Below are 12,219 nucleotides of genomic sequence, written 5' to 3' on the forward strand. Positions count from 1 at the left end.
AGAGGCCAGGGAGGGGTCACTCATCAGTGTAGAGTCTGTGGAGCCCTAGCCTAAGTAAGAGGCCAGGGAGAGGTCACTCATCAGTGTAGAGTCTGTGGAGTCCCAGCCTAAGTAAGAGGCCAGGGAGGGTCACTCATTAGTGTAGAGTCTGTGGAGTCCCAGCCTAAGTAAGAGGCCAGGGAGGGGTCAATCATCAGTATAGAGTCTGTGGAGTCCCAGCCTAAGAGGCTAGGGAGGGGTCACTCATCAGTGTAGAGTCTGTTGAGTCCCAGCCTAAGAGGCCAGGGAGGGGTCACTCGTCAGTGTAGAGTCTGTGGAGTCCCAGCCTAAGTAAGAGGCCAGGGAGGGGTCACTCATCAGTGTAGAGTCTGTGGAGTCCCAGCCTAAGTAAGAGGCCAGAGAGGGTCACTCATCAGTATAGAGTCTGTTGAGTCCCAGCCTAAGTAAGAGGCCAGGGAGGGGCCACTCATCAGTGTAGAGTCTGTGGAGCCCCAGCCTAAGAGGCCAGGGAGGGTCACTCATCAGTGTAGAGTCTGTGGAGTCCCAGCCTAAGTAAGAGGCCAGGGAGGGTCACTCATCAGTGTAGAGTCTGTGGAGTCCAAGCCTAAGTAAAAGGCCAGGGAGGGTCACTCATCAGTGTAGAGTCTGTGGAGTCCAAGCCTAAGTAAGAGGCCAGGGAGGGGTCACTCGTCAGTGTAGAGTCTGTGGAGTCCCAGCCTAAGTAAGAGGCCAGGGAGGGTCACTCATCAGTGTAGAGTCTGTGGAGCCCTAGCCTAAGTAAGAGGCCAGGGAGGGTCACTCATCAGTGTAGAGTCTGTGGAGTCCCAGCCTAAGTAAGAGGCCAGGGAGGGTCACTCATCAGTGTAGAGTCTGTGGAGTCCAAGCCTAAGTAAGAGGCCAGGGAGGGTCACTCATCAGTATAGAGTCTGTGGAGTCCCAGCCTAAGAGGCCAGGGAGGGGTCACTCATCAGTGTAGAGTCTGTGGAGCCCTAGCCTAAGTAAGAGGCCAGGGAGGGGTCACTCATCAGTATAGAGTCTGTGGAGTCCCAGCCTAAAAGGCCAGGGAGGGTCACACATCAGTGTAGAGTCTGTGGAGCCCAAGCCTAAGTAAGAGGCCAGGGAGGGTCACTCATCAGTGTAGAGTCTGTGGAGCCCTAGCCTAAGTAAGAGGCCAGGGAGGGGTCACTCATCAGTGTAGAGTCTGCGGAGTCCCAGCCTAAGTAAGAGGCCAGGGAGGGTCACTCATCAGTGTAGAGTCTGTGGAGTCCCAGCCTAAGAGGCCAGGGAGGGGTCACTCATCAGTGTAGAGTCTGTGGAGCCCTAGCCTAAGTAAGAGGCCAGGGAGGGTCACTCATCAGTGTAGAGTCTGTGGAGCCCTAGCCTAAGTAAGAGGCCAGGGAGGGTCACTCATCAGTGTAGAGTCTGTGGAGTCCCAGCCTAAGTAAGAGGCCAGGGAGGGGTCACTCATCAGTATAGAGTCTGTGGAGTCCCAGCCTAAGAGGCCAGGGAGGGGTCACTCATCAGTGTAGAGTCTGTGGAGTCCCAGCCTAAGTAAGAGGCCAGGGAGGGGTCACTCATCAGTGTAGAGTCTGTGGAGTCCCAGCCTAAGTAAGAGGCCAGGGAGGGGTCACTCATCAGTGTAGAGTCTGTGGAGTCGCAGCCTAAGAGGCCAGGGAGGGGTCACTCATCAGTGTAGAGTCTGTGGAGCCCTAGCCTAAGTAAGAGGCCAGGGAGGGTCACTCATCAGTGTAGAGTCTGTGGAGCCCTAGCCTAAGTAAGAGGCCAGGGAGGGTCACTCATCAGTGTAGAGTCTGTGGAGTCCAAGCCTAAGTAAGAGGCCAGGGAGGGTCACTCATCAGTATAGAGTCTGTGGAGTCCCAGCCTAAGAGGCCAGGGAGGGGTCACTCATCAGTGTAGAGTCTGTGGAGCCCTAGCCTAAGTAAGAGGCCAGGGAGGGGTCACTCATCAGTATAGAGTCTGTGGAGTCCCAGCCTAAGAGGCCAGGGAGGGTCACACATCAGTGTAGAGTCTGTGGAGCCCAAGCCTAAGTAAGAGGCCAGGGAGGGTCACTCATCAGTGTAGAGTCTTTGGAGCCCTAGCCTAAGTAAGAGGCCAGGGAGGGGTCACTCATCAGTGTAGAGTCTGCGGAGTCCCAGCCTAAGTAAGAGGCCAGGGAGGGGTCACTCATCAGTGTAGAGTCTGCGGAGTCCCAGCCTAAGTAAGAGGCCAGGGAGGGGGTCACTCATCAGTGTAGAGTCTGCGGAGTCCCAGCCTAAGTAAGAGGCCAGGGAGGGGTCACTCATCAGTGTAGAGTCTGCGGAGTCCCAGCCTAAGTAAGAGGCCAGGGAGGGGGTCACTCATCAGTATAGAGTCTGTGGAGTCCTAGCCTTAGTAAGAGGCCAGGGATGGTCACTCATCAGTGTAGAGTCTGTGGAGTCCAAGCCTAAGTAAGAGGCCAGGGAGGGTCACTCATCAGTGTAGAGTCTGTGGAGTCCCAGCCTAAGTAAGAGGCCAGGGAGGGGTCACTCATTAGGGTAGAGTCTGTGGAGTCGCAGCCTAAGTAAGAGGACCGGGAGGGGTCACTCATCAGTGTAGAGTCTGTGGAGTCCTTGCCTAAGTAAGAGGCCATTGAGGGGTCACTCATCAGTGTAGAGTCCGTGGAGTCCCAGCCTAAGTAAGAGGCCAGGGAGGGGTCACTCATTAGTGTAGAGTCCGTGGAGCCCTAGCTGTGTATTTTAAAGCTACAATGGACCACTCAGATGTTTGAGATCTTACACATTATTGCATCATGCAGATGTTTGTGCAATCATTAGCCCATGGAAGAGGACACAGGGGCATGGGTATGTTTGTGGAATCACGAGCCTATTCATACAGACCAGGACATTCAGATGTATGTGGATTAATTACCCTAATAATAAGGACAGAGGGTCATGTGGGTATTTGTGGAATCATGAGCCTATGAATGAGGATCCAGGGTCTTGCAGATCCTTGTGAGATCATCAGCCTATGCAAAGAGGATGGAGGGCCGTGTGGATGTCTGTGGAATCATCTGCCTGGGCATAAGGACACAGGGTAATTCTGATGTTTGTGGAATACTTTGCCCATGATTAAGGTCAATGGTCACTCAGATATCTGCGGCACCAGCCTAGGCTGAAGGACAGCTGTCATGTGGATGTTGTGCAATCATTGGCTAATGTAAGAGGACTTTGGGTCTGCAGATGTTTGTGGAATCAGCTGTGCATAAGGGCATAGTGTTTACAGAACCGTAGCCCTGTGGATGAGGTCGGTGAGTGAGAGCAGAGCACTCGAGTGCTGATGAATTCAGAAGGAACCCTCTGCATGAGCTCGGGGACACTGAATGGCCAGGCATCACTAAGGTCTTTGTGCAGTCTGTGCCATGTACTCGGGTTCATTGGGTTCCTATCACTGAGGTGCCTCGCGCCAACGTCTTATGGAAGTGGTATCTGAAATCTCAAGCCCATGAAAGAGGGCGGTGAGGAATCCAGCCATAGTCTGGTGTCTATCGTCTCATCGCTCTAGGCACAGAGGGCGGTGAAGAATCCAGCCATAGTCTGGTGTCTATCGTCTCATCGCTCTAGGCACAGAGGGCGGTGAGGAATCCAGCCATAGTCTGGTGTCTGTCGTCTCATCACTCTAGGCACAGAGGGCGGTGAGGAATCCAGCCATAGTCTGGTGTCTGTCGTCTCATCGCTCTAGGCACAGAGGGCGGTGAGGAATCCAGCCATAGTCTGGTGTCTATCGTCTCATCGCTCTAGGCACAGAGGGCGGTGAAGAATCCAGCCATAGTCTGGTGTCTGTCGTCTCATCGCTCTAGGCACAGAGGGCGGTGAGGAATCCAGCCATAGTCTGGTGTCTATCGTCTCATCGCTCTAGGCACAGAGGGCGGTGAGGAATCCAGCCATAGTCTGGTGTCTATCGTCTCATCGCTCTAGGCACAGAGGGCGGTGAGGAATCCAGCCATAGTCTGGTGTCTGTCGTCTCATCGCTCTAGGCACAGAGGGCGGTGAGGAATCCAGCTATAGTCTGGTGTCTATCGTCTCATCGCTCTAGGCACAGAGGGCGGTGAGGAATCCAGCCATAGTCTGGTGTCTGTCGTCTCATCGCTCTAGGCACAGAGGGCGGTGAGGAATCCAGCCATAGTCTGGTGTCTATCGTCTCATCGCTCTAGGCACAGAGGGCGGTGAGGAATCCAGCCATAGTCTGGTGTCTATCGTCTCATCGCTCTAGGCACAGAGGGCGGTGAGGAATCCAGCCATAGTCTGGTGTCTATCGTCTCATCGCTCTAGGCACAGAGGGCGGTGAGGAATCCAGCCATAGTCTGGTGTCTATCGTCTCATCGCTCTAGGCACAGAGGGCGGTGAGGAATCCAGCCATAGTCTGGTGTCTGTCGTCTCATCGCTCTAGGCACAGAGGGCGGTGAGGAATCCAGCCATAGTCTGGTGTCTGTCGTCTCATCGCTCTAGGCACAGAGGGCGGTGAGGAATCCAGCCATAGTCTGGTGTCTATCGTCTCATCGCTCTAGGCACAGAGGGCAGTGAGGAATCCAGCCATAGTCTGGTGTCTATCGTCTCATCGCTCTAGGCACAGAGGGCGGTGAGGAATCCAGCCATAGTCTGGTGTCTGTCGTCTCATCGCTCTAGGCACAGAGGGCGGTGAGGAATCCAGCCATAGTCTGGTGTCTATCGTCTCATCGCTCTAGGCACAGAGGGCGGTGAGGAATCCAGCCATAGTCTGGTGTCTATCGTCTCATCGCTCTAGGCACAGAGGGCGGTGAAGAATCCAGCCATAGTCTGGTGTCTGTCGTCTCATCGCTCTAGGCACAGAGGGCGGTGAGGAATCCAGCCATAGTCTGGTGTCTATCGTCTCATCGCTCTAGGCACAGAGGGCGGTGAGGAATCCAGCCATAGTCTGGTGTCTGTCGTCTCATCGCTCTAGGCACAGAGGTTGGTGAGGAATCCAGCCATAGTCTGGTGTCTGTCGTCTCATCGCTCTAGGCACAGAGGGCGGTGAGGAATCCAGCCATAGTCTGGTGTCTGTCGTCTCATCGCTCTAGGCACTCAGTCACACTGTAGCTCTATGCAGGAGTGAACTGTGTCGCGCATCACTGGATGTTCCTGTGCACAGGTTTATTGAAGGGCTGTGGATCACTGGGTGTTTACGGAATCCAAGCCCTGTGCTTGAGTCAGTGGAGATGGTTACGAGGAGGTTGAGGAACTCTTAAGCCCCCCACGCATAAGGACATGGGGTGAGGCATCACTAAAGGGCCTGCAGAATCATAGTCCTATGGATCAGGTCAGTGAGGGAGAGCACAACACTGTGCAATCATGCCCCAATCCATGATCTTAGGGACAGGTGAAGCATCACTGGGCGCTTCTGGAATTACTCTTCTATGCTTAAGGTCACTGGTTCCCCATCACTGAGGGGTGTGAAATGACAGCCCTTTGCAAGAAGTCCACCAGGAACTCTTCATCCACCGGGGTGTTGATGCGGTTATAGACCTGTGCATGACGTCAAAGAGGAGTTGAACATTACTGAGGTTTTAATGACTCTCATTCCAAGGCATGAGATCATGGGGTCACGCATTGCATAGTGCTGGAGGGGGTCTTGATTTACTGGGGTGACTGCAGTCCTAACCCCGTCTATGAAGCCATTGAAGGCTCAGGTGTCACTCAGGTGCTTGTTGAATGATAGTTGCATACATGTGGTGAGCAGGACATACATTGTTGAGATGTTGGTGGAATCCCTCCCGGATGCGCAAGGTCATTGACTTGTTGCAGGGTGTTTGCGGAACCAAAGCCCCAAGCATAATGGAGTTGGGGGTCATACATCCCTGGGGTGTTTCTGAAATCACAGCCCTATGCATGATGGTTAGTGAATAGTTTGGACACAGCTGCAGTGTTCATGGAATTACAGCCCTCTTCTTGAGGTCTGAGGGGTTATGTATCCCACGGGGGCTTTGGAGTCACATCCCTGCGCATCAAGTGAGTGGATCGTGCATCAATGGAGAGTTTGTGGATTTGTAGATTTATGCATGAGATTAGTGTGGGGTCACGTCTCACAGGTGTGTTTTATTCAAAGGCTTATTAATGAGGACACAGTACCTTGCATTTGTGGGGTGTTTGTGGAATCCTATCCTCTGTGTTCATGCAATCACAAACCTAAGCATAATGCCAGGGGTGTGAAGTTTCAAACATACAGTGTGTTTCATGAGGTGAGAGATGGTTCAAGCTTTATTGGGGCATTTATGGAGTCACAGCCCTGTTTGTGCAGGCTTCAGCCAGTGCATGGGACCTTTGAAGGGTCTTGTAGAGTCACGGCCTGATGCAGGAGGTTGTCAAGGGGTCTTGTGTAGTTTTGGCCCAATGTGTGATGTTATCGAGGGGTCTTTTGGAGTCGTGGTCTGATGCAGGAGCCCAGTAAGGGCCAACAGACTTCCCAAAGCCATGGGTCATGCTTCTGTCTTGTGAGTCAAAATGCACTTGAGCTCACTTTGCTCCACAGGCTGTATGATGCATAGACAACATCTTCTAAATGCCTGGCCCCCTCTCTCAAACAATAACCCATTATTTGAGAAATAGGTTACTGCAGGTCTTCTAGGAAGCTGGCCACCCAAGACAGAGAGGTGTCTCTACCAGCCTGTCTCTAGATTCATCAGAAGGGAGGGCTCAGCAGCCCCTGATGCCCTGGGATTCTGAACTCGTACTAAGGGGCTGATTACAATTTTGGGCGGAAAGCCTCCTTCACACAGTTGAAATCCCCTTGACTGTGTCGGAGCCCTTCCGACCAACTGGTTCGGTTTACACTCCGCCCGACTGATTATGATGTATGCAGTCGGAAGGTAAACCACACGATCATTCCGAATCGGTTTTACCGGCTCTTGGCGGATTCCTGTCAGTCGGAACTGCATCGTACATCCCAATGGACAGCGTATTCGACCTCGAGATTACAATGTCTATTTACAACTGCCGTTACGCGTCTGCCTTTCCGACACAAAATGGCTGTCAGAAAGTGACTTTGCTGACCCCTAGCTGGGCCCTCTTCATTCTCCGGTTGGGGATAGAAGGGGTACCTAAGGGACACCTCTGTTACCCCCTGGGGTGCCCACGACCGGGTGCAGGGTTTTGCACACACACCATTGCCCCATAGGAGCCTATGTTGTCGGGAGGAACACAATCTCCATTAGGAATCAATGGGAATCTGACCGAACAGTGTTCGATCGCATCATAACTGCAGCAGAACTGCCGACCGCAAGTTGGTCGGTACCGATTTCGAGTCGGTGTCAGGCGGGCAGTTTCCACCTGAAATCTTAATCGGCCCCTTAGTCTACTCAATCGTGGCCCATCAATGTTTTCAGGAATGCGAACTATCCACTGTTTGCTTTTTATCTACTCTCTTCTCTTCAGTTAGCTGCATCTCAGGCTCTTATTTTTATGTGACTCTCTTTTTTTAGTGTTTGAATGGCCGGGTGTGTGTGTGGTCACTCTGAATGCTCTTGAGTATGTCTGAGTTCCCATTCTGTGGTTCGACATCTGCGAGTCGGAGACAGTCACGGATTTACTATAGGGGTTATGACTGGGTATGTCTTCTCTCAGTCTGTCTCTTGCATTAACCCATATCCATTTGCTCTCGTCCCATAGGTTGGATGGAGGGTACACGCCTCTCTGACGGCGAGCATGGCTGGTTCCCAGTCGAGAATGTAGAAGACATTTCCAACAAGCATGTGCGCCTGCGTAACTTGAAGGAGGAGCAACGTGTCCAGCATGCCCGAGCCAAGCTAATACCACCTCACCACCAGAGATAACCGCTATTACCTTCCCCATTAAATGCACAAGGGATCTCCAGGGATGGCGCCTAAGTATTGTTGGGTGAGAATAGGGTGATCACTCCAAGACCGGAGCTGTTGGTTGAGCTCTGGGGCCTTGGGGTCTCTGTTATGCTGCTTGCAGGCACTAACACAATGTTGTGTAGACATTTAGTCTGGATGGTCACTTGTTCTGGACTTTGAGGGGTCAGTGGCTCAGTAGGGGTGCTGCTTGTATTCTGAGATGGCCACACTCTCATCTGATGACTCGATGCTTAACAGACATATGGCCTCTGATGGTAAGTTTTCAATGGTGAGCTATTCATGCATCTGTGGGGCTGCTGGTTGCCTTCTGAAGTCTCACACTGGGCACTGACCCCAACCAGGAGAGACATCTCGCCTCTGACGGACACTAAACCCACAGGGCTACTGATCTTCTCTTCTGCAATGACCCTTACTCTCTGGAATCCTTTTCTGTCCGTGAGGAGCGATATTTGCAGGACAAGCAAACCGAGGTAGCAGTGACTTTGTGACATTCTGCATCATAGAGGCAGTAATTGTGCTCTTGGTTCATTGCTCAGGAAGACTTCACTCATGGCTCGTGATCAAAATAGTGTTTACATGCTCTAACGTCAACACATCCTCTGGTGCGGCCTCCATTCGATGGTCCCCCTCCCATACGCACCCTCTCAAGAAACCAAAGATCAAAGGGACCACATCTCACCCAAAGATGGCGGCCTCTTCACCAATAATGGACTTTGTATATACATGTATGTGATGTAAACCTTAAAGAATGTTCATATGAAATGACTTTTCATACACTGAGGTATGAGTGTCATTAAATGGCCATTAAAGTAAGACTTGGGTATGGCAGGATGCACGGACTCCCTTTTTGAAAATCTCGACTGACCCTCCATGAAAAGCATTGGCAAGAGGGTTGCGGAGGAAGCGTTTTTGCCGTCAGTCCTGTTTCCAATCTCTAGCGCATAACATGCTACACTTTGAGTAAGTGTACATTTACTAGGTTTCAGGCTTCGCAAACTGCAATTGTGCACTAACTTACTCCTTTGTAGTAAGTCCAGAACTACACATGGCCAACCACTGGTACTGTGACGCTGTCCCATACAAAACAATGCAGGTAGGGACTTAAAGTAAAGCCCCATTGGAAAATAATGCACTCCCGCAAGCACCAGCTCCTCGACGCCACACGGTCTGGATTCAGGCCCAATCATAGCACAGAAAGAGCTCTCAGTGCCACCAGATGACATTGCATGATCCCTGAGAGGGGAGACACAGCAGCCCGCGTTCTCCTGGACTCTCTACAGCAGTTTACACAGTCTCACCCCAACGTCATGAGGCGCCTACACAAGATTGGCATTCCAGGGCCCACTCTCCGATGGGTTCGCTCCCTTTTCTTGATAGAACACAAGCCTTCTGCCTGGCACCTTACTCCTTGGAAGTCCACAAACTCCGCTGCGGGGTGCCTCAAGGTTCATCACTCAGTCTCATCCTCTTCAACGTATACAACAATATATATATATATATATATATATATATATATATATATATATATAAATATATATATATATATATATATATATAAATTAATCTTAAAGATTAAATAATAAACATGTACTATTTTTGTATAGTTTTTAAAATGTATTTTTATTTTTAACTATTTTAAATAATTGAATGTAACGGGGCACAGCGGGTGCAGATGTTGAAGTGTATTTTGGTAAGGCTGGACTGTCAAAGTCTGTGCCACAGCACACCTTAGACAAGGGCGCCAGGTGCTCTCTTGTGAGTTAAATGATCGACTGTCCTGGCTGTGCTGTATCACACCTTAAAGAGGGTGCTCTGGTGCAGACGGGGAGCTGTATTATGGTAAAGGGTGGATTGCCAAAGCAAGGGCGCCCGGTGCAGACCTTGCTCACTCGTAAGTCAAAAGAAGGACTGTCCTGGCTGTGCTGTAGCACACCTTAAAGAGGGTGCTCTGGGTGCAGATGTAGTCCGCGCGCCTTATCACAGTGAATGCGCTGTCCGCAGCGCAGCCTCAAACACGTCTGCCCTGGGAGCACAGTATTAATGAAAGACTAATCGGCGGGTTGAAGGTGTCACTCTACCTTTCACGGTGCAGGCTGCAACCCTGAATTACACAGTGTGCGGCAACTAGAATTGCACAGTACACCAGAGGTACAACTAGTTTTTCTCAGTACACAACACTACACCCAGAAGTCCACAGACAAATCTAGTTTTACAACATTCACTCTGCTGTGCAACCTGCGGGACACCATAACTAGCCTGGAACATAACAGCACAAGACATAACATTGTACATCCTGATGTACACCGCCACTAGCATTGAACATTACACTACAAGATACACAACACGGGACCCCCTGCTGTACACCACTAGCACTGAACGTTACACCATGAGACATACAGCTCTGTACACTCTGATTGTCACTACTACATTGAACATTACACTGAGACATACAACTCTGTTCACCCTGATGTACACAATCTCTAGCATTGAACATTACACTACAAGACTGTTAGAAATGGGATCTCTGGCTGACTAGAGCTCACGCCTAAACCAGTCAGAGACCACCACTCTAAGTCAGGGCAAGGGAGTTACACGCCAAGATAACCCCTGCTCACCCCCTTGGTAACGTGACACGAGCAGTAAGGCTAAACTCGGAGGCTATGTAAGTTAAGCGTTTGCGCGTGCACCCAGCAAAAACACCCAAGGCCCACCACAAAGGAAACTCCACACAAGGTTATGTATAAAAAGTAGCCTTTGTATCGTAGCAAACACATTAGATAAAACACGCACTTTACAATGTGCCAACAGGCACGGGCGGCATTTACAGGGAATATATGTACAGGACAGGGCCACGTGGACCACTGTCAGCAATATGCACTTTTAGTCTTAGAATACTTGTAGGAATTAGCACTTTGTAGGAATAATAATTACTATAGCACAAAATAGGAAATAGAGCATACAACCAGTAATCACTGGTAACAGGTAAGTACCACCTGCGCAACCCTAACCACCTTAGGAGAATATTACGCAGGGAACCTGGACCTCCCTAGCAACCCCTGTACTAGGAAGAACAACCACCTAAGTATCACTATACATTTAGAGGTGTAGACATGAAAACAAAACACATGATGCATAAACAACATTCAGCGTTGTAGAGAAAATCACATGACACATTAAAAACACATTCAGAGGTGCAGCAAAGAACAATTGCGCAGAAATCACATAGGCACAAACTCATAATCTGTCCCCAGGCCAACTGGCCTCTCTGGGGCTAGGACGCCCTGTGTCCCAAATGTCAGGGGGGCCTAAACGGAGCAGCTGCCCAATAAGTGCTGGGCAGCTGTAGGGATGATGTGGCCAACAGGGTGGATCCTCGCAGGCTCTGGCCAAAAGCACTCGTGTCCCTGTGAGCCTTGCTGGGCTTGAGAACAACTGTGGGGCCCGTGGGAGCGGCCCGGTGCCTTCCGGGTCTGCTCTACCATGACAGAAGAAGGGCCCCTGGACGTCGGAGTCCCTCTTGGGGGGCTCAAGAACAATTTTGGCACTCAAGAGCCTCTCAGGGCTCGTAGAACAAATATGCCGCCTTGAGCCTCTCCGCTCAAACACCAAAATGCCCCCTGAGCCTCGCTGGCTCTAAACACCAATGCCCTCTTGCAGGTGGAGCCTCGGGGGCTCTAAAACAGAAAGGCCCCTGGGATCGTGGGCTCTATAATGGCCAAATGCCCTCAATGACGTTGGAGCTGCCCGCTGTCAACCGGGGCCGCTCTATGCAACCAGAAACTGCTGCCAAGATCAGCTCACAACACTGGATGGGGTGGGCACCTGTAATGTGCCCTGACGCCCCCCTCTCCCCCGCGCAGATGCACACTCACTGGGTCTTTCCTGCGGCGGCGGCAGAAGAGCTCCCGCTCCTTGGGGCTCTCTCCCTCTGCTATCCTCGCTCGCTCCCCAGAGCTCTCTCGCGCTTCTGGGAGCCCGGAAGGGGGGGGGGATGCCAGCTTCTCTGTTGCTTCCTCACAGGGCAGGAGCGTGGGGTGGCCTCCCGTCCACTTCCTGCCGGGCCCCCAGTACTTCCGGGTCGCGCTGTTTCCTGGGTGCGCGTGGGGAAGCCCTCGAGGTCGGGCCAATCCCTGCGCGGCCCCAGGATGACGTGGCCGGAACCCTGACCAATCACAGCGCGGCACAGTGCTGTATCTTCACGGGCTCAACACACCCAAGCGCTTAGTGGCAAAATAAAGCGCTCCTAGGTGCTAGTGCAAAATAAAGCGCTCTCAAGCGCTTTGGGCCAAATAAAGAGCTCCCAGGCGCTAGTGGCCCAAAAGTCCAGCAACAAAGTCCTTCAGGAGGTGGGG

At 51.6% G+C, this 12,219-nt stretch overlaps 1 protein-coding gene across 1 annotated transcript in view; it reads left to right on the plus strand.

Moving 5' to 3' along the window:
• The window catches only part of LOC147700475 (uncharacterized), a 466,495-nt gene extending 457,797 nt beyond the window's left edge, over positions 1–8,698 (plus strand). Inside the window, exon 15 of the mRNA XM_086929643.1 lies at positions 7,659–8,698. Coding sequence (XP_086785769.1) covers positions 7,659–7,822 — 164 coding nt within the window. The 3' untranslated portion in view covers positions 7,823–8,698. The remainder of the gene's footprint in view (positions 1–7,658) is intronic.
• Positions 8,699–12,219: the final 3,521 nt, after the last annotated feature.

The sequence above is a fragment of the Lissotriton vulgaris genome, chromosome 7 (assembly GCF_964263255.1).
Source record: "Lissotriton vulgaris chromosome 7, aLisVul1.2, whole genome shotgun sequence".
In the NCBI taxonomy this organism is placed as follows: domain Eukaryota; kingdom Metazoa; phylum Chordata; class Amphibia; order Caudata; family Salamandridae; genus Lissotriton; species Lissotriton vulgaris.